This window comes from Elephas maximus, chromosome 5 (genome assembly GCF_024166365.1).
Source record: "Elephas maximus indicus isolate mEleMax1 chromosome 5, mEleMax1 primary haplotype, whole genome shotgun sequence".
Classification (NCBI taxonomy): Eukaryota; Metazoa; Chordata; class Mammalia; order Proboscidea; family Elephantidae; genus Elephas; species Elephas maximus.
This window is the reverse complement of record NC_064823.1, coordinates 131210437-131234211: the sequence shown is the minus strand read 5'-3', so window position 1 is coordinate 131234211 and position 23775 is coordinate 131210437. Positions and strand designations below refer to the sequence as shown.

Below are 23775 nucleotides of genomic sequence, written 5' to 3'. Positions count from 1 at the left end.
AAACTTGCTTGGGAATTAGAAGCTAACATAGATATAGTAAGGAATTAAATTGAAAATAGTTTTGAAATCTTTGGCATACAGAAGTTAAAGATGATAGATAGATAGATAGATAGATAGATGGATGATAGATAGATAGATAGATTAGATAGATAGATAGATAGATGATAGATAGATGATAGATGATAGATGATAGATAGATAGATGATAGATAGATAGATAGATAGATAGATGATAGATAGATAGATAGATAGATAGATAGATAGATAGATAGATAGATAGATAGATAGATAGATAGATAGATAGATAGATAGATAGATAGATAGATAGATATATACACACCCTGGTGGTGTAGTGGTTAAGAGCTACTACTGCTAACCAAAAGGTCAGCAGTTCAAATCTACCAGGCACTCTTTGGAAACCCTATGGTGCAGTTCAGCTTTGTCCTATACGGTTGCTATGAGTCAGAGTCAACTCGACGGCAGTGGGTTTATATACATATCATCAGCTTAGAACAATTTTCGAGTTCTCTTGTTCTCACATTTTGTAGTTCTTTCAAATTATTTTTAAGTACTGTAGCTTTTTACATCTTTTTTTTTTTAGTAGTCAGGAGAGGATATGCCTTATTAAATGTGGATTGGCAACTCAATTGGAGCTAGCTTTAGAATATTGTAATTTTTTTAAATTCTGAAATAAGGATGTTGCTTTTTTATCTGGCATATGGAATTATATCATGTACGTAGGAACACACGTGAAGAGAAGATGGTGCGTATTTCAATGTGGGGTTAAGTAAAAATATTTGTTTTCACTGAGTAGCTGGCATATTTAGTTTGGTAATAATTGACCTAGTCATTAAGCAACTCAAAGTCCCCACTTGCTCCTAATGCCCATTTGTCATCATGATATATATGTATATATACCGTATACTTAAGTGCTCCACTACTAGCTAAAAGGTTGGTGGTTTGAACCCACCCAGAGGTGCCTGGGAAGACAGGCCAGGTGATTGCTTCCTAAAGGCCATGGCCCTGATAACCCTGTGGAGAACTTTTGTTCTGCACATGTGGGCCCGCCATGAGTCAGATTCCACTCAATGGCCACTAACAAAAACAAATACCATAAACAAACGGTATATATTTACATATAATTATCTATCTATCTGTCTGTCTGTCTGTCTGTCTATCTATCTAATCTATCTATCTATCTACCTAATCTTAGCATCAGTAGTACAGCCTTCATTTCTTTCTCTGGAAGAAGGCAGGGCATTTCTGAAGTTGTCAGGGCAGTCCCCCTGCCTCAGTTCCCCTGAGCTCTTTTCCTTTTAGCAGCTTGAGAAATGTTGCTACATGTTATTGCTCAGACCCAGAGTCTTTCCCTAAATGAAGGTTACTGCCATTATTTCAAAGAGCCATTAGATCCGTTTTAATATTTTTTAGCACTTCATTTAGCTAGTCTCCTTATTGATTGGACTTCATGAACCGTCTACTTGTACCTGATGTGCAGCCCTAAACCATTTCCAGCACGAATACTTTATCTTATGGATTGAAATGTGGAGCATTTGAGGGCCTAGTTGCTGGATGTTTTGGATGTTCATTCCGGAATTTATGAGCAATTCTAAAGACGACTTGTCCTTGCTCACCATGGAAACACACACACATACACTCATACGCACACAAACAGCACGCTTGATAGGCTGGGAAGAGCAGGTTAGAACACATCTCAGAACTAATTTGAGTAATAAATTATGCTTTTGGAAAGATTTTATTTTGAAAATGGTCTATTCAAGTCAGTTGTTTCATACATTGCAAATTTGACAATCTCACTGTACTGAGATCTTATATTGTGAAAATAATTCATGCCCCCAAATTAAAATTTATTGAACTGCAAATGTAAAATCTATCGCATGTATGACTTTAAAATTTAGTTCATTTTCTCTTGTTACTTAACATGCCAACCTTGAATTTAATATCATAATCCTTTAAGTAAAATGGAAATCCTGGTGGCCTAATGGTTAAGTGCTATGGCTACTAACCAAAAGGTAGGCAGTTCGAATCCACCAGCTGCTCCTTGGAAGCTCTATGGGGCAGTTCTACTTTGTTTTATAGGGTTGTTATGAGTCGGAATCAACTCAGTGGCAACAGGTTTTTTAAGTAAAATACTGACCAAAAAACCCACAAGGTTAATTGAAAGCTATAGTTTTCTAAAGCTCTCTAATGTTTTTTTTTTTTTTTTCCCTCAAGAATAAGGTGTATACTTATATTTTTACAATTTACAATATAGACCTATAGCATTATGCTGATTAAGTTAAAATAGATGGATGCTAAGTTAGAGTATTTTAAAATGCTGCCCCAAGGTTATTTCACTGGATTGCTTGAATATTTCATCATTTCAAAATATTCTTTATACCTAGAGCTCTGTTTGTTTTCTTATAAAGGGGTTTTTCAGCCTCATATAAGCCTAAAAATCCCTTGGAGCACTTAGGCTTGGCACTGAATGCACAACAGGTTTCAACCAGAAAGTCTGTGACCTGAGACGGATACTGACAGAGTTGGTATTTCAAGTTTCTTTTGAAAACATATGACTATCTAATATAAATTTGCCATTTATTTATAATAGCAATTTTAGTACTGTAGTATATTAGGCTTTTCATGTACTTTTTCTGTGTGCTGGAAATCAGCCATAACTCTGTCCCTGGGTTTTGAAATGCTTACTATAATAGAGTCTTTCTGATACTAGTCATTATAAACCTTCTTGTATGCAATCCAAGATAGATCCCACTGATAATGGAGTTCTCTTTAATATAGTGAGTTGTATTCTTGGGAGACTTCAACATAATTATTTTCCTTTGGAGTTAGGGGCTTTGTGTTGAAATTGCATGTATTTATTTATTTATTTTACTTATTTATATCATTGAACAGTCTTGCTGCCGTGACTAAGAAAATTGCTCCATAAAATACTTCGTAATGTAAATGTGAAAATCAAAGTTATATATCTGATGATTTACTGAATGTATGGCTTGTAGGAACATGGCTGTCTCTATAAAGGATTCTAATATACACGTTGGAGAATATTCCAGTAATGCCTAGTAAAAATGGAATGCTGTTGTAATTTGAAATTTCAAAAGCATGAACCACAGTAAAAGTATGCCTTCAGCATTCTAATCATGCATGGCCTGCCTGGCTTTGCAAATCTAAATTTGATGTGGGAAGTTTTAGAGTAAGCATTTATTTTAGAAATACTTGCTCTTACACAGGAGATAACATATTTCATTTGCGTACCTGCTTTAGATGTATTCCCTTACGGGTTTCTTGGCAAGAAAAGGAATGGTCAGTTAAGATTAGGAAGTTTAATTGGATTCATGTTAGAGGGAAAACAGGTCGAGTTTGATGACCATAAGCCTGAACCCAGAGGCCAGTGATGACCACAGAAGGAGGAGTATTGGTGCATAGGCAAGAGGGACACAGGGCTATGCCAATGTTCTAAAACAAAATTTGACATATCAAAATACATTGAACCTCTTTCTCACCTCCCAGGAATTAAACTTTCAAAAGTTTTAGTACACATTTTTAAGAGTGGACATTTTTTGATTTGGAGTTTTTTTTTTTTTTTCTTTAAGTTTTAATTATCACGTTTACAGAGTTGATCCTGATGAAACTCTACTGAGAGAATCTGTATTTGGTTAATGAAATTTTAATAATTAAAAAAGGGATTGTAGGATTCTCTCTTATAATAACACTATTAATTGATCTATTAATTGAATATTTAAGACCCTCAAATGTTTAGCTGTACAATATAAGATTATAAAATTACATTTTTTTATTTTTAAATTCTTTTTTTTTATTGTGCTTTAAGTGAAAGGTTACAAATCAAATCAGTCTCTCATACAAAAATTTATATATACCTTGCTATGTACTCCTGCTCTCCCCCTAATGATACAGCCCACTCCTCCTCTCCACCCTGTAATCCACATGTCCATTCAACCAACTCCTGTACCTCTCTGCCTTCTCATCTTGCCTCCAGAAAGGAGCTGCCCACATGGTATCATGTGTCTACTTGAGCCAAGAAGCTCACTCCTTACCAGTATCATTTTCTGTCTTATAGTCCAGTTCAATCCATGTCTGAAGAGTTGGCTTTGGGAATGGTTCCAGTCTTGGGCTAACAGAAGGTCCAAGGTCCTTCTAGTGTCAGTCAGACCATTAAGTCTGGTCTTTTTACGAGAATTTGAGGTCTGCATCCCACTATTCTCCTGCTCCATCAGGGATTCTCTGTTGTGTTACCCATCAGGGCTTAAAATTACTTTTTTGTGTGTGAACAGAAAAAAACACTATAGCAGAACAAATACAAAAGCATATTTTTATTGATGTTTTCTATATTTTTATAAAGTATATTTTGTATATTATGTACAAAAGACAGATTTTGTTTCATTGTATATAATATTCTGAAAATAATCTTAGCTATTATTTTTACAATGGAATCCATGTGGTGTATAACTTATTTTCAAGTCCCATAGCCTTCAGGAAATTGATTATTTAAGTGATATAAATGAGCATATATGGGGGGGAGGGTGAGGAGAGAACAGGTGTTTCACATGTATTAGCAGGACCATATGTTGTTTATTAAATTTGAATTGTAGTTGACCAATTAAGACAGCTCATTGAATGAAGAGAAATCAGCAATTTTGGAAAAATATGAAAACATTTGTACATATACCACCCTCGTGCAGTTTTATCACCTGCCAGATTTCTCAAGAGTATATATCATATTTTATAGACTTGAAATGAAGCATTATGAGTCCATACATATATAATGAAGTCGGATATATGCTTTGGGGGAACAGCATTGCTGGTAGTAGACGTTTTAGTTCGTGTAATTTAAATGACAGTATTGAAAAAGGCATTCTCGTATGTTAACTAAAATCCAACTTAGAACATGATGCTTATCTCTTGGGTTGTATATGAATATGTTGAAGAGAAAAAAAAAGTTCTAGTAAGAGTCTGAGATGCTTTGTAGACAAAGAACAACTCATTTTAAAAATAAATTAAAATACGTTAAGAACAGTGCTTGAAGGATTTTAAATGAAAGAATGAGCAGACTGTTCTACTTTGCTCCCATTCCTACACATCTATGCATAATCATTCCTTGAGGTTTGAAATTATAAATAACAGGGCAGAGTGGAGTTATTTCTACTTTGCAAAGGAAGTCATCCATTTTGTTTTCATTTTCATTTGGATAAACTCAAAATGGCTTTGCATAGCTCCCGCTAATCTTATTCAAGACTGAAGCATTTTTGACAAAAGACTGTTTTCCGATTGTGAGTAAATTATTACATTTATGTGGCTATATTGACTCAGGATTGACAACTGTTGTTTGACTTGGCAAAGTTAGAATATCATAGCTGAAAACTAAGGGGAAGAAGGTAACAAAAAAAGTTGTAAAGCCACAAAACATTTCAAAGAAAAACCTGTAATCAAATTGTATTGTAGATAAAAATGGTTGAATAAGATTTTATCATAGAGTTTAAAATGGAAATATAAGTATAGTTATCACCATTGGCTGAATACTCTACCCTCCTGCCCTCACATACGTGTAAACACAAACATACACATCAGAAGAATTGCAATGAAAATTATCATCTGATATTTAATTTCAGGTATGAGAACAATCATTTACAACTCCTAGAAGATAAGTGCTAGATGTAGTTGGAAATATGTCTAATTTTATGTAGAGTTTTACTCTCAGTATTTACCAGGTCAGCATGTGAAGGATTATAAAATGAAGAACTTGGTTTAATTTTTATGATATATAATTTTGGAAAACACATTCTTTTAAAAATAATTTCAAGTATAATCTGTACATTTAGTATGTGTGATAGAGTCTGTGTTTATTTATTTATTGACTGTCTTACCTACTAAACTTTATGCTACATAAGAACAGAGTCCATGTTGTCATGTTCACTTTTATATTTCTAGTAGAAGGCATGTTATTGATGTTCAGTTAATATCTGCTGAATGATTTCATAAATAAATCAGCATTCCCTAGGTCCAGGATTTGGGTTTTGGGGCCTTGATGAAGTATGTATATTATATTTAAAAATCATGCTTCTCAGGTAAGTATATCTTTCCCCTTAGAGTCTTGATTGATAGAGCCAAGGTGCTCGATGGCAGTGGGTTGGGTTAAGGTGCATCAACAGAAGATCTTAGTTTTGTAGTTGAGAAATAGTTTTTCTTAACATTCTGTTCATTAAGGTTCTCAAAGACATCTGGATGGTATACACCAAGCATGGAGAAAAAGTACAGCATTAGCTGTATTAAAAAAAAAAAAAAACTATTAATAAAATTGTTGGCATTGGTTAGTAGATTTAATGAGTAACTCTGGGTTGAGAACACCATGATTGCCTATTTCAAATTCTTAATACATTGGTTATGTATGATTAAATATTTATTTACTTATTTAATCATTCATCTATTCGTTCATTACTAAAATATAATTGGTGTCTAATTTAAAAGACAGCTAGCTATAAGGGTCAGGTCAAAAAAACCTCTATATGCTGTAGAAGAAGTTGCCTATATTTTTGCCTTAAGGAAGTTTTCTCTTGTATATGTTATTCTCTTCACCTTTCTTTCTATCTTTGTGAATATTGTTGCATACTTTTTTTTTTTTTAATTATTGTAGTTTATTTTTATTTTTTCCCCTGGGTGATGATAAGATGACATGGGGTGGAAACCAAGACTGGCTGTGGGTTTCCATGAGAAGTGAGTTTTTTTGTGTTTCCATGGTGATTCATTTCATGTTAAAGTATTTTCTGTAATTATTAGCCTTTGTCCTGAGCTTCTATTCCAGTTCTGCTTCATTGCTTCCCTTTCAGTTCCTGTTTATAAATTCCAGCATCTTTCCACACTTGACTGTACTCTGTACTCTTAACATGATACCTTTTTGTTCTCCTTAAATATGCAACAACAACAAAAACAATGATTGGTAGATAGAAACAAGGTGTTCTAATTAGCTGCCATTAAGCCATTAAGAGATTTTACATATTTCATGTCATGCACTACTTATTTATTATGTAGGTTTTATTATTTCACAAGTGAGCAAGCTGAAGCTCATAAACCTTAGGTGACTGGTTCAGAGTCCCAAGGATCAATGAGTGGCTGAAATGGAGTTTGAAGAAAATTTGCCAAACCAAAAATCCACGTATTTTGCATTGCAGTAAGCATCTAGTCATGCCCTTTTCTCATGTGAATGTTCTTAACCTCTTTCACTTGCGTCTCTGTTCTGCTGGTGAGCTCTTCTTTTAAAGTTTACTCCAAGTGCCCCCTGTTTTGCTGACCCTCTCTTCCTTAGCTCTTTGCAGATCACACATTTGTGTAAGCATAAAAAAATAAAAAAAAAAAACCAACCGCACTGCCGTCAAGTCAATTCAGACTCGTAGTAACCCTATAGGACAGAGTAGAACTGCCCCACAGAGTTTCCAAGGAGCGCCTGGCAGATTTGAACTGCTGACCTCTTGGTTAGCAGCCGTAGCACTTAACCACTGCGCCACTAGTGTATTATATTGTAAAAAGTTATCCCTCTTCCTTCTTGTTACAACGTGACCTCCATGAGTGCAGGATTTTATTATTGTTATTATTCAGCTCAACATATAAAAAAAAAAAAAAAAAAATTTTTTTTTTTTTTTTTTCTATAGTGCATTTAAATTACTAGTTCTCAAAGTGTGGCCTGGTAACCTACAGGAGTCATAATAATAGGATGCCATTTCCCAGCTGGAGCCCAGGTGGCCCAGTGGTTAAAACATTTGGCTGCTAACCAAAAGGTCAGTAGTTCAAACGCACCAGATGATTTTGGGGGAAAGATGTTGCAGTCTGCTGCTGCTTTAAAGATTTATAGCCTTGGAAACCCTATGGGGCAGCTCTACTCTGTCCTATAGGATTGCTATAACAAAGCAGTGGGTTTGGTTATTTTCCATTTTCATTCCCTTTATCTCACAAATCTTTACAAAGAAATTTTCCCAAGGCTACATGCCATCTGACATTGCAACACATTGAATATAGAGCAGATAGGAGAATCCAGCTATTTTCTGGTAAGCTAGTCATTAAAAAGAATTGCAGAAATGTAAACTGATGTCACTTTTCTCCCTGATCTAGAAAGCTGAAATCAAATTATACCACAAGTATGATAACTGCTTTATTTATTTCATCTATGCAGATTCATTTTAAATTTTTAAATTATACTTTAGAGAACCATATAACCACCCCTCTTTTGTAAGTACTGATATAACAACATGTACCATTTATAATCTTTTCTCCTTGGAAACTTTGGTACATTCTAACCTCTGACCTTTCAGTTAGCAGCCAAGCGCGTAACCATGTTGCCACCAGGGCTCCTTTAAACTTATTTTTATACCAGTCACTAATTCTTAAATTTATAATTGTTTTATTAAAACTAGTAATATGCAGCACTTTTACTTAGCTGAATTTTTTTGCAACTAATCTATGTAATCTATGCCTGTTAATCACGTGCAGTAGTTACTTACTCTGCTGCTACCTAAAGGTTGGCGGTTTGAACCCACCAGCCACTCTGTGGGAGAAAGATATGGCAGTCAGCTCCCATAAAGATTACCACATTGAAAAACGTACGTGGTAGCTGTACTCTCTTCTACAGGGTCGCTATGAATAGGATTCATCTCGGCAGCAGTTGATTGAAGCTATGCAATCTATACCTTTTGATCTCAAGAAAACAATATATAATACAGGATATTGGAAACACACCACTAACACCACAAAAAGAGAGCTGAAGAAAGGATTATTAATAATTATAGAGTCTTTCATCGGAAATCGGTTTTAACTTTTTATTGATTAAAAAAAATGAAAAGCTTCAGGTAGTGTCTCCACAATGATGATTTTCACAAGTACTTTCTGTTACTTTTTTTTCTTCTTAGAGGTCGTCTCAGTAGTTGAGTCCTGACTGATAACGTAATCCGAAGTTTATATGATTATATATTTATCAATTACAAATATTGCTTATCCCTCGTTTACAAAAAGTCAATGAGGAAACATCCTATCTGTGTAGAATGGTTCCCTGGCTCCTACAATAACATGTAACATTCCTTTCATTGCTAAGATTTTCGGATTGGGTTTTATTGCCACTTTCGCTGCCTCTTAGGGTAGATATTAATCTCATCATGCCACAGTTAGTGCAGACAACCAAGGAAGATGAAACAAAGCTGAAATGTCTGGTTGCCTGGGAGTATGGCCTCCCCAGAGGAATACACTGAACTTCATGTTCAGAAAAGTCCTGGATGTGTATGTGAAAAACTATGAGAAAGCTGGAGAGTCAGACCTAGAGCTGAAATGTCTGTTTGCTGATTGTTGGAACAAGTTTACTTTTAACATGGTCCTCACTACTAGGATAAGCAAAATAATGATGTTAGGAATGTTTTTGCAATGTGTTAATAGCTATTTCTCATAATATCCTCGTACCAGACACACCTGGTTGTGACAAAGGTTTAAGGACATTAAGTAGAGAACAATGGTACTACTGCCTCATTAATCTCTCATAATATATTTTTTGAAGTCTCTTGGTGGTGCCCTAGGTGGCACAAATAGTTTGCAGTCAACTGCTAACATAAAGGTTGGCTGTTAGAAGACACCCGGTGGTACCGCAGAAGAAAGGTCTTGTGATGATCTACTTCCATTATGATTACAACCAAGAAAACCCCATGGAGTAGTTCTGCTCTGTAACACATGGGGTTGCCTTGAGTCAGAATCAGCTTGTCGCCAACGATTTCTTTTTGTTTTTGGGGGTTGGTACAAATGGTCAATGCCTTTGGCTGCTAACGGAAAGTTTGGCAGTTCAAATGCATCCAGGGACACCTTAAAAGAAAGGGCGGGTGATCTACTTCTGAAAAATCAGCCATTAAAAACCCTATAGAGCACAGTTTTACCCTTGACACATAGGAACACATAGGATCGTCATGAGTCAGAAATGACCAGGTGGCAACTGTTTTTTAAATCTATTGTTCACTATGGCTCATATTAAGGACATTTCTAATGTTCCTCCCACCACATAATCCATTCTGGTTTGACAAACTTCACTAATTTGCCAGCACCCAACGAGCTCCTTCCTACCATACTGCCTAAGGAAGTGTCAGCCATTCTTCTCGCAGATTCTTCCATTCTTTATCTGTATCCTATTCGGTCTTTAAAAAAAAGCGCAATATCTGTCTTGTTAATTTAACCATCTGTTTGACCATTTATTGTGCTGTGGTAGCTTGATGTTGCTATGATGCTAGAAGTTCTGCTACCAGTATTTCAGATTCCATCAGCGTCACCAATGGTGGGTGGGTTTCAGCAGATCTTCCAGACTAAGACAGATTAGGAAGAAAAGCCTGGTGATATATTTCTGAAAAGTAGCCAACGAAAGCCTTATGGATCACAACAGAATAGTTTCCAATATAGTGCCAGAAGAGCAGTCTCCACTGGAAGGTATCACACAACAGCCGCAACAATGGACTAAAACTTACCAATTATCATGAAGATGGTGCAGAACTGCACAACACTTTCATTCTGTTATGAACAAAGATGACATGGGTCGGAGCTGACTTGAAGGCAAATGATAAAAACCAGATAGTATTTTCTTTGCTGTTCTTGTTTTTTCATCTACATGATGGAGAATCCCCCTCTGTTTGGAAACCCAATCTTTTTACAAACCCTTTATTGATAATGCCACTCAATAATATCCATAAACTATCTCTCCATCTACTTATCTTCACATGTCATAAGGTCCACTTTCCATTTTTATTGTTACCAGGCATAAATATAGTTCATATCATTGTCCATAAACAAACTTTTACCAAATATCCCACTGTCATCAGGGATTCTTTCATTATCCTGGTCAATAGCTTTCAAATATGAATCATTTTTATTTCTCTCAATCCAGAAAGTTCTATGCTTCAGTCTGTCAATTCATGACTCTACAAAATTCCTGCTTAATCTTAATTTCCTCCAGACACCTGCGGTGATTAACAATATCTTTTGAGTTTTTCTTCCATGTATGTTATAAACTCAGGTATATCTATAATTATTCTATATTACTTTGTTTTACATTTTGATAGATTGCACTACCCGTGTTTCTTTGTGGTTGTGTATTCATTAATTTTCCAGAGTCTCTCCTAAATATACCTTGATTATTTTTGTATCTCTCACAGTGTTAATGTCTAAGCTTAAAAAAATAATAACCTACTCTTCCCAAGGTCAAGAGAACAATTTACTATATACAAAAATCCTTAGGATATTAGGAACCCATATGCAAATAATGTTGTATGCAAGTAAAAAAAAAAAAAAATTTTTTTTTTTTTTTTTTTTTAATGCAAGTATCTTACCACAAATGAAGAGCATGTAGGTGCTTTTTTCTGGCTTGCCGAATTCCCACATTTGATTCTTCCAAAGACTAAGTGCCGATCCTGAAATAATCACTCAGGACTATTTAAAAGTAGGAATAATTAGTTTGCTTTCTTGTTGTTGGTGGTGTTTTTTTTTTTTTTTAAACTTTGATATTACTGAAATATATAAACTTCAATTCTGGAGGGGAATTCTAACCCTAAAAAGTTATGTATAACATCAGTTAGTCTTTTTTTTTTTTTTTTTCAATTAAAGACAAAAACATAGAACAATTGCAAGAAACATAGCAAAGCTAGAAAAAGAATATGTTCAGTGATATCTGGTAAAATTTAGGTTTGCTACTTTGAGTTTGTTTCTTTTAATTCATAGGCCTAGATACTACACATGCCTTTGGAATTCTTTATTACTAATATCTTATGATACCCAATACTTTTCAAATTTCTCAACTCCAGGGCTGACTAATACTGTTGCCTAAACATTCCATGGATCATGTTATCTTAAACAGAGATAATGACTAATGGTAAGTGGTGTGTCAAAGACCAGAGGAGTTGAGAAATTGGCAAATTTTGAGACACCCTGTCTAAACAGGATTAAGGCAAGACCAAAGGGATTGTCATGCTCCAAACCCCCAAGATCTTTCTGATAGCTGCTTTTCTAAACATTGGGATTAAAAGTTAGGATCGCATTCAGAAACAAGAATGCAAACATGTATCCACAAAAATCCCTGTCTTCAGAGAAAAATTCAACTATGACCCAGTGCTTTTGTAAGTAAAACATTGAGAAACATTTTTGTGTGGCCATTTTTTTTTTCTCAAAGGGAAGCTAATCCCCTTATTTTTAATTTTTTAAAATACTTCTTATCTCTGCATAAAAAATGTGTATATTTTTACAAGTTTATTCCACTATGTCTAAAACCTTCTCCAAATAACTAGTCTAAAAGAAACATTTTTTTCATATATAGTTTATATTTGAACATACCAAGTTAAAAACTTCTTTAAAAAAAAAGAAAAAAAAATTTTTCTTTAAAAGCAAATACTAAATACAAATTCTGTAGCAGAGTTTGCTTTTTAGGTGCAGTATAATCTCATATATTGATACTACTTTAAAATACTTTTTCATTATTAATATTTAAATAGTGAACTGTTATCCTAAACTCTTTATTAAACATTTTCGTTTTATTTCTTTCTACAGAATTCGTTGTATTTACTTTCAAAAATTACGTATAGTTAGATTAAGCTATGTCTACACACATATAATTAAAACATTGATTTTTTACAAATTTTAATAATTTTGCCTCCAGCAATAATATGTAGAGAGTCTACTAATATTTAATTCAGTTTTTGTAAGTTAACAGTTTTAAGATGTTTTCATATTCAAGCTGTATATCCTTTAGGAGGAAAGAGAAAGGAATATGCATCGTGAGCTAGTTATATAGCAACTAGGTCAAGACGGAATGAAGAAATGGTAATAATCCTATCATGTGTTGGGGAAAAAATAAAAACGTATTTGTATGGGGTACATCCTGTTTTTTTTTTTTTTTAACCTCTTTTCTTGTTACAATAAAAAAATAGTAATCTATGCCCATGTATTAAAGACATGCCTTAAGCTAACACATCTAGTTAACAAGTGAGAATGAAATGGTAGCTCGTTTTGTGTAGCAACCAGTGAGTCCTTGGCTTTAGAGGATTAAAATTGTAAGAGTTAAGATTCACACCTTTCAAACTAGCTTTTTTCATAATGATCCTCTTTAAATTTTATCTAGATCTTTTTTTTAAAAAGTAAACAAGGTCAGGGTTTTTGGAAATTTTTTAATGGCAAGATCAATGGATGGACACCATTGTAGGGACTGCTGATTTTCCCTTTACATATTTCCCCATCTCCCTTCCCCAGGTGTTGCTGCCATCACTACCTTTCCTTTCCTCCCCTTTCCTCATGGCAAGACGCATGGAAGAAGAGTGCTGTTAAGGCCTCTCCATTAATCAACAGGTATGGTGGTTCTCATGAAGCAGTGTAGCTGTCCCTCTCCTGCATTCTCCAACAAGAGTCTATCTCTTCCACATTAAAAAGGAGGATTTATACACAACACAGGACCTACTGATATCAAGGGACTGCTCAACCTCAGTATATTTTTTCATGTTTCAGCATGTTACGCATTTCAGAGTCCCCTACACTGTTGTAAGTTTTTTTTTTTTTTTATGTAAAGATTGCAGAAGAATTAATGATATGATTCTCAGATAAAGGTGCTATGCATTTTCCTCAACCAAATATATAGGAAAGAAAGCAAACTTGTATGTATAAATATGCCACTTTCAATGTGATACAAACACTTGTTATACAATGTACCCTTAAAAGTATAAGATAGCAATAGTTTGTGAATTTCACATCTAAATTTAATTATTGTAAGATTTGCATTTTCAAACCTACTACACAGAAAAAAAAAATTTTTTTTTTTCTTTTTACACAGAAGTGTATGCACATTAATTATAATACCTGCTCACCTGGTTATGGGAAATAAAATATAAGCCAATTCAAACTAAATACTCTATCAGGTTATGCCATTCAGATGCAAGTGTTGAATGTTAATGAATCTTTTTTTACAAACTTTACTACCTCAGATGCTGGCATTTGAGGGAGATCCTCTCAGATAGGCTTCATGCAGGATGCTACAGTTTGAAAGGAACTAGTCCCTCAGGGGCCCATACTCCAGCAGAGTCACAACCTATAAAACATGAAAACTCAGTCATCGCATGCGGGAAATACCAGCCTTCTTAATTTCCTTTTCCACTGGTGGAACTGGTTTTCCTGGTTCCTGTATAGGCTTGTTTGAGGATGTGCCAGGTTCTGCTCACAGCATTGTGAGTCTGTAAGTTCATTGAAATGTATGACTGGAACACTACCCTTAGGCTAGGAAGATTATTGGGAAGCTTGTTAAAAAAAAAAAAAAAAAGTAGTGCGTGTGTCTATAGGTGTGCATGTATGTGGCTGGATTACTTATGTTATTCTTTAAAATGGTTACAGTTAAGATTTGTTTGTATACATAAACAAAGCAAACCAGTGTGCTGTGCATACACTACCACTGAACTTTTAAAAGATCATATTCAGTTCTCCCACTGTATGTGAATATGTTCGACTCTGGGGGTAACTTGAGAAGGAATGAATGTTTAGGTAGGCCCAACAATCTTCACTTGGAAATGTATGACTTCCCATCAGATAAGGCTCTGAAATCATTTGTTGCCCTTCATGATCCGACTTTCACCCACATTTCTAATCTTTGTATTATGCTCTGACCCTGGGTGCACCCTGGGCTCTGGCCTTGACATGTTCCTTAATGGTTATAATCTTTCATGTCCACAGGCCCCTGCACAGTTGGGTCCTCCATCTAGAGAACACTTTCCTCACACCTGTTTGTGAAACTCCCAGCAACAATAATAAAAGCAAAACTTTACAAAGATTTTATTGTGTGTTGGGTACAATGATAATTAACTTTACCTCCATTGCCTTAATTTTTATTCACAAAGGAACATCCCTCAAAGGAACATTTATTCATAATGAATAAGCTGGAATCAATGTCCTTTAGGAACTCAGAGCTAAGTGTGACTGAGAATCTCTGCTTTGCTTGAGAAATCAGGGGAAGCTTCACAAGGCATGGCCTACTTAGCTCGTTCTTGTGATCTTGGACACTTTAGACCTCTTAAGCCTCAGTATTCTTAATAGATAAGAAGACCTAGTCACTGGTGGGCACTGATACTATCTTTTCCTTTATGTACTTTTCAGTGTCCACAGTGCTTCCTGCTTACACGATAAATGCTTATGAAACACCGGGCTTTTTCACCTGAACATGTTTTTTTGCCCTCTGCATCCTTACCTTCATCCATATTCTCTGTTCTGGTTTGATTTTCCTTAACTTCTTGCTTTTGACTGTTACGGTTTTTGACCATCTACACAGATTGACTTAGTATATTTTCTTATACAAAATATTTCATCACTTTCCCCTAAGTTTAGAGCCTGTAATTAAGCACCAAGTAAATATACAGTAATTACAAAAATGCACAGAACAGATTAATATTTCCAATTTTATCAAAGTTATTGAAACTAGTGATGAGAAAAGAAGCATAGGAATACTTATCTCTTGTACGGAAAGAAGGAAATTTAACCAAAATATTCTAAGGAGTTGAGGAGAGTAAATCAGAGATATTCTCTTCACATTATAGGAAAATAAAGGAAAGGGAACCAAATGGGAAAAAGGTTTTATCAATTTATCATTCAAAAAAAATTTTTTTTTTTTTTAAGGCAATAAATAAATAAGTATAGCCAAAAAAAGCACAGGAGTGTAAAGCAGATAAGAAAAACAGTCCAAATAAAGGAGCAGAAATCAAAAGTGTTTTGGAAAGAAATTAATGAAAAGATTTTGGAAAAATGAATAAATTGAAAAGCAATAAAAATTAAAGGAAATATACCATTGAAAACTTCGGACACTGAGAGGACTATAAAGGAATATGAAATATATCTAGGAGGGAAGAAAATCAATGCAGGTGGGGGAAAGAACTTTTTATTTCATGAGTTTACTTCTCCTTTATTCTTAGAAAAACGTTTGAGGTGAAATGGATGGAAAGAAGAAAGGCAAGTTAAGATATGGTGGTTTGTGTGCCTTGCATTTCTCTGGGACTTTATGTGTGGGGGGAACAGTGCTTCTGAGAACAAGATAAGCACTTAAGCATTAATTTAGAACTATGTATTTGGAACTAAAAAAGGCTATACCTAGATAACATGATTGAAACAGAACTTGTTGAAAAATTAGGATATTAGTCAAAATATCCCTGCCACCACACTCTACCAAGATAATCGTGGAGTTAGTTAATCTGTTAGCTCTGTGAGTTTAAGGACCATTTTATATGTATTTGTCTTTACGTGCAGTGCCTGGAGCATGGAATAAATGTTTGCTGAATTAGTCATGAAATTTTTAAGAGTTCATGAAGAGATTAGTGGTCAGCTGATCAAATCTTAGATTGTACGTGCCCTTAGAGAATCACTTGACTCTGCTTGAATAATTCCAGTGACGGGAAATCCGGAGGTAGCTCACTCTATCCTGGAACATCATTAACTTTTCGATTTTTTTTTTTTTTTTCCTTATATTGAGCCAAATCTGACTTCCTATAACTAGAATCCATTTATCCTGGGTTTCTCTTAAGGAAAACACAAAGCAAGTTCTATTCCTTTTCCAAATGAAAGTACTTCCAAGACCTGAATTCAGCCATTATGTCATCGTGTCTCTATATATAATGTTTCTATATATACTTTCCTGGTTTACAGCCCCAGTCTTTCTAATTGTTCTATGCTACTTGGTTGAAAGCCCATTTGGCATTCTGGTTATTCACATTTAGTGCACAATGCTTTTTCATAAAATAAGGAATTCAGAATGGGATTTCCCAGTTTATAGTCTTATATTTGGTCAGTTTGAAGAACCTAGGAAATCCATTTAAATGCCTTCAAGAAAAAAGGGACATGCTGTTAAAACTGCCTATGGCTTTAACCTGGATGTGTATATAATAAAGATGTGGTTTAAATAGTATGGAGTGTAGAGTATAAATAAAATAAATTGAACTATTTATTTAAAAAAAATGGAAGAAAGAAGAATACAAGTTAAAAAACAAATAATACCATTTAGTAATGATAAAAAAATCTATAAACTTTATATTTTTTAGTCGAATATATATTCTAGCTCGAGTTGGGTGCCTGTGGTGGCTCTTTGCCTAAGGAGCCCATTCTCCATTCTAACAAATTTGGCACTTAAAAAATAAAAATTCCATAAGTGGAGAATAATATCAGTAGGAGTAAAAGAGAAACCAAATTTACTCTATTTTCTTAATGCAAAAGATCAACTTTCTTTAAAAAAATATATTCATATATAACAGAGCATTACATGGAGATCAAAATAAAGCAAAATAAGATTGAAAAACGAGCAAAACCTGAACTGTCAGATCTTGGTTTTCCCTAATAAAAGTTACTGCAAAATAAATTTACCATTTATGCAAATTTCCTTATTGCCAAACCGCTGTCAGTGTCCCTTGGCGAGCCTTATTTATGAGTACATTATGGAACCCTCTCAAAGGCACTGCATATCTGACTTTCAGTGAGTGCCTAGGCAGAATATATAGCCTCTCCTAGACCTAGGAAATTTAATTAATTTGCTGGCAGAGAACATGCTTTATGCCACATGCCTTTTCCTTGACCTACCCACCATTTCCATTTTTAAATGTGCTTCATGTATTATGAACCTATATAATCTTAATGAAGGTCTTCCATACGGTAATTACAGTGCTTGACTTTATATTCTCAAAAGCTCCAGTGCCTACATAAATTCTCTCTGTATAACACTGAGTGTTACTTGTAAATTGTATGATACCACTTTGCCCCACCTAAATTTTTTTGGACTCAGCTCCTAAAGCAATACCCTTTAGGTATGTGATTATACCATGAAGTCCTTAAGCAATATCCTTAAAACAACAGGAAACCTGCTTTGTCTGTCACTGCTCCTGAAGGCATACACTGTGTACAACATTTCTAATTTAATATCTTTCACTCTGTCTTTGAGTATTGTAGAAAGAGAGGAGTGAAGAGCAGGAGATATGGATTAATCACTTAACCTCCCAAGATCTCACTTCATCTAAAATGAGGGATTTGGACTAACTCATCTTTAAAATAACTTCCAACTTTCTATGGAATAGAGAAGACCAAGAATTTTGAAATTGGGGTTTTGTTCAAGCTTTGGTAATAACTCAACTGTATTTAACCACCATGGGATGAGGTTTCCTCATCTGTAAAATATTGAGACTGACCTAGATCAGGAATGTAATCTTTAGTGTTAACATGTGTTGACTTTTTTTTTTTTTTTCCTTTCTTGAGCTTTCTCCTGAGAAGGATCCTGAGGCCTCAGCCTCAGTGGGGTGGATTGCTGTGATCAATTACCTTTTATGTCACAGCCTTTCTAATGAGTTCTGAGAAAACCACTCATTGAAAAAGAAAAAAAATTTGATGATGATTATAATTTCAAGCTGCCACATTTTTTTCCTTTTTGAGGTATGTACAGATGTTCTTGTGCTTAAACTGTGTGAATCAAGAGAATGTTTGGTGTTCATATGGGAGGCAGGGTGAGGGGAAGACAGCCACGTGAGATATTTAAAACACTTTAATAGAGAGGAGAGACAAAGAATTAGATTCATTCTTTGCTATTCCTGAGGGCAGAACTAATGTCAGTAGAATTACGTAGGAAAAAATTGCTCCATATAAGGATAAAATTTATTACCATAAGAAATGCTCAATAAAAGTTGCTCCGTAGAATTGGCTGTGTTGTGAAATCTGTATCACTGAAGACATTAAAAGTTAAACTGTAAGAGAACTTCTCAAGGCCATTATTAAAGGAATTCATTCATAAAGCAGCAATTCGGACAAAATGAATCCCAACTCTGATGACCTGTAATTCCATGATAATCATCAGACATAATAATGGTGATATTTCCGTCCTGGAATTTGGTAACATAATGCTCAAACGTTTAATTGGAATTGATGCTTGAGGATTTTTATCACACATCATCTAATTTTTAGCTAATACTATAGCACAGTGTTCTTTCATGGTGCTTTTATCTTGCCGAAGCTACCCCTTCAGAGAGCAAGTCAATAATTTTCTTTTGTGGAACCACCAGTTATTTTGTAGTGGAGATTCCACTCTCTATTCTCGTTTAGAAAGTTATTTCTCTATTTCGATATAATTGGCTATAATAAAAATTATAGTAAAGATGACTTGCAGAAGAAATTTAATGATTGATTGTCTTCAACTTATTAAGGTATGGAACATAAAGCATTCACAAAGAATCATAAATTATTTTATCTGAAAGAGATTATAGAAAACCCTCATTTTGAAATCCAGCTAAGAAAAGTAACTTTTGCAAGGACATTCACCTACTGAGAGAGCTGGGATCCCAACCCAAATTTCCTGATTCACAGTCCAGGCAATATATTAGGAGTAGCCAAAATTACTGCAGTAGCTTGCTTAAAAGTACAGATCTTGGTGAGTGGACACTTCCTTGCGCATCTCTGGATATGCTACTTGTCTTGAATCAGCAGGATGAAATAGAAAAGCAAACAAACAATTTTACTTAAAAGAAACAGAAAAATACTAGGTAGTATAGCCTGCTGTGCTTTCTGAGGGGCATAGAGGTTGGTATCCCTTTGTAAAGCTTGACATTACAAACATTCTTTGTAATCTACTAGCAAGTTGGGCCAGAAGTGAAACCAGTCAAAAATATATTCAACTTAAAATCAGGAGCTGCATAGTATGATCTTATTACCACCATAGTGTGACTTTGGACAGCACAGAATGCAACATTCTTAGAGTTTACAGCAAATAAAGTGGAACAGATTACCAAAGATTTCCAATCACAACCATTAACAAGACTCAGCCATTATTTAAGCTTGCCTGCCCACTCTCATCAGGACAACAGGCATCAATTAAATAAATAGAACATCTGATTATAAGCAGAATTGTTAGCACAGGCACATTAGCTGACTGTAATGAGATATTAGTTAATTGGCAGGGGAAAAATGTCCTTAGACTTCAGTCGAGTATATTGCTCAGGATTTTAAGTATTTGTGTTCTTCATTGAACATGTTGTTGTTGTTAGTTGCTGTCTAGTCGATTCCAGCTCATGATGACCCCATGTATGGCAGAGTAGAGCTACTACATAGGGTTTTCAAGGCTGTGGCCTTTCAGAAGCAGATAGACAGGCCTGTCTTCCAAGGTGCCTCTGGGCAGGTTTGAACCAGGGCTTCAAACCAGTTTTTCCAGTTCAGTCATGGCAGAGGAAGCAACACCAAAACAGACCTGAGTTTTTAGAATTTGGGTGAACCAGAAAGGTAACCATAACGGGAAAAATTACAGGTCAAACCGCTTCTAGAAACTTAACCTCCCTCTTAGAAAACAAGAGCACTGTATGCATTGCATAGCAACCAAATCTCTTGCTGGTTGGATTTTGAGAAGAGTCAGAAACAGTGGTGTCCCGCTCAAATGTGGTGCTGACCGCAGCGTTCTGAATGTGTGTCACTCTTCACAGTCCTGGCAATAGTCTAATCTTATGCATTAGGCTTCTGAAGGGGCTCGATACAAGTCTTCCGAGTCTCCCATTCCAGGGCTTAAGTCCGTAATTTTTGCCATTTGTCTTACCCTTCTGGATAACTCAAATTGTAAAAATTCAGGTCTGTTCTGGGGTCACTTTGTCGGCCATGAGTGAACCGCTTCAAACCAGTTAGAAGTCCGGGTTGGGGCCCCTAACCTTTCTGCTAGTACTTAAGTGCTTAGCCATTTGCACTACCCAGGGACTCCTCATTGAGTATACCAACATAATCCAGTGTGTTCAAGAAATGAAGAAAATGAAAGAAAATATCGTATCAACAACAAAGGCATGTAGATCTAATTTTGAAATTGTTTTATTTTTGTGAGGATAATGGAAAATCTGACAAATACTATAGTTTTAATAATTTCTGTAGTTACAATAAGAGAAAAAAAAAGATTATGTTTTGGATCATGTATTTTAAGGATTCAAAAAGAATAGAGCACTGTATTATCAATGACTTTTTTCTTGATCTGAACCAGTTGTCAAAACTACATTGTATATTGTAGGTCTTTAAATGTGAATTAAACAGGTTTTACATAGTATGTATCTTTTAGTATATATCCGTACAGAATTTCCTTCCTTACTGAACTTCCAATTTTATCATGGAAATCAGTGGAAAAGTAACGTTTAGGTAGCAAATCCATTTCCTTTTCTGTAAACTGTTGTAGTCATGTTAGATTATAGGAGAATATCCAAATATTTTTGGCTTCAGTATAAGTGAGAAAGGAAGCAGGAATCAAACTGTAGGATTATGTTTTACGTTTAGGCTCAAGAAAATTGTGGTTATCCCTCAGGGACTAAACAACAACAAAAAAAAATGCTGAAAAGTGATAAATAGAAGGTATTTCTCTGAGGAAGGAAAGAGAGGAGGAGATAAGCTAAAAACAGGCAGATCAAATTAGATGTGTATGGTAGGAGGTTTCGTTTTTTTTTTTTTTTTTTTATACTCTTCGTATTATGTTTGTTTGTAGCATAACGAGACAAGCAGGTGGGATAGATACAGGAAAACCCTAAGAGTGTACTGAAGGTGGAAGGAGACAATACCATGCCAGACTTATTCAAGGTTCCATATATAAATGTCTGGGCAGATAGACTTTTTTTTTTTTTTTAATATTTCTAAAATATATGCCCTAGATAAGTGAGTTTTATGTTAGCCAAGCATCTTATCAAATACATATCAAAGAATACATACAGAATGTGTTTATACTAACCAGGTTGCCTTAATTGGGCTACCAGGATATTAAAAATCACAAGAAAAATACATCCAGGTATCTTAGTCATCTAGTACTGCTGTAACGGAAATACTACAGGTGGATGGCTTTAACAAAGAGAAGTTTATTCTCTCACAGTTCAGTAGGCTAGAAGTCCAAATTCAGGGTGCCGGCTCCAGGGAAGGCTTTCTTTCTCTGTCAGCTCTGGAGGAAGGTCCTTGTGATGCATCAGTCTTCCCTTGGTCTGGGAGCATCTCAGCACAGGAACCTCAGGTCCAAAAGATGCGCTCTGCTCCTGGCTCTGCTTTCTTGACGGTATGAGGTCCCCAACTCTGCCTGCTTCCCTTTCCTTTTATCTCTTGAGAGATAAAAGGTGGTGCAGGCTACACCCTGGGGAAACTCCCTTTACATTGCATCAGGGAGGCGACCTGAGTATGGATAGTGTTACAATTCCACCCTGATCTTCTCAACATAAAATTACAATCACAAAATGGAGAACAACCACATAATACTGGGAATCATGGCCTAATCAAGTTGATACACACATTTTTTGGGGGACATAATTCAATCCATGACACCAGGTATAACCAGTAACCAAATCTGTTGCCTTCAGTTGATTCTGACTCATAGCGACCCTATAGGACAGAGTAGAACTGCCCCACAGGGTTTCCGAGGAGCCTGGTGGATTCAAACTGCCAACCTCTTGGTTAGTAACTGTAGTTCGTAACCACTATACCACCAAGATTAGCAAAAGATTAGCAAAAATCAAGCTGTCTCATTACAATTTTAAGAATTTTCTTTTTAACAAGAGAGAAAGTATCATGAGCAGGAAAAACATAAAAGTGTTTTATTTAGCATGTGATGGTATGTTTTTTTTCAAACCATAGCTATTTTTGTTAGCAATTTTAATGTAACCAATAAACAAAAGTGAACAGAACTTCAAGGAGATATCATTTAAGAGTCTGTTATTTATATATATATATATGCTTTTTTTTTTTTTTTTTAGTGGGGAAAAGAACCTGCTTATCATTTCAATAGTATGAGGCTCAAAGCACTTGATTAGCAAAAATAGATGCTTCAGAAATTTTAAGGAAGTATTGAATCACCTCCAATGTGGTATAAAGACCATTAACCTTTTTCAAAACTGCCATAATTCAGGCATTTCACTGATGCTTTTGGGTACATTTAGCTTTGACCTGCAATTGTAGTTTATGAGATTCATAATAAAAGTGGCTGAATTTTAAAATTTTACTCATAAATTGAGGGGGCTCTAAAAAAGAGCATTTTAGCAATATAGAGTTCTTTTTTTTTTTTTTTAGTAAAGGATTTATTGTAACTAACTACAAGATTTCCAAGTGGTATGCTCTAAGGAAATATGTGATGTATACAGCACCATTAGTAATGAAAATGATGAGCTATTTTCTGGGCTCTCATAAAGTCCAGATGTCAGAGAGATAAACAGCTTTGTCTTATTGGATGAGCAATTTTTTTCTTTAGCAAAAAGTCAAATTAAAAAACATAACTGCTCATTGTTGAGCAGTTTGGGGAGAGGAAAAATATAAAATATTATTATTAAGTGTTATGGAATTTACTTTGGTGTGGCTGTAGCTTACATAAAAGCGTGTTTTTCATAGTTGGATGAATATTATACTTGTAAATAAAATGCATATATTACTTTTTTTAGTGGTCCAGTGGCATTAAGTCAATTTTTTAGTGTTTGTGGGTTACTTTAGTGCCTATGACTGTGGACCTAAAGATTTACATTATTGACAATGAAACTCTTAGATACTTAAACTGCAAATGAGAGTCACCTTTTATCTTCAAGAGTTTACAGAGCTATAAATGTGTGCCTTCATCTATGTTAGTAAGTGGTGGTTCTTTATTTATTTAACTCCATGCTTTGACTTAATCTCTGAGAGCTTACATTTGATTTAACACTAGCCCTGAACGAAAGGGGGAGAAAAAAAAAAAAGAAAGGGAGCATAGGCTTAATCAATGAGTTGTAGG

At 35.0% G+C, this 23775-nt stretch overlaps 1 protein-coding gene across 8 annotated transcripts in view; it reads left to right on the top strand.

The window, feature by feature from the left end:
- The window catches only part of PCDH7 (protocadherin 7), a 486963-nt gene that overhangs the window by 239681 nt on the left and 223507 nt on the right, over positions 1-23775 (top strand). Inside the window, exon 3 of one of the 8 annotated variants that reach the window (XM_049886389.1) lies at positions 13281-13376. The exons of 6 other annotated variants lie outside the window; for them this stretch is intronic. In XM_049886389.1, the coding sequence (XP_049742346.1) occupies positions 13281-13369 (89 nt within the window). In that variant the 3' untranslated portion in view covers positions 13370-13376. Of the gene's footprint in view, positions 1-13280; positions 13648-23775 lie in introns of those variants that run through there. One more of the 8 variants, XM_049886388.1, reaches the window with a different exon arrangement.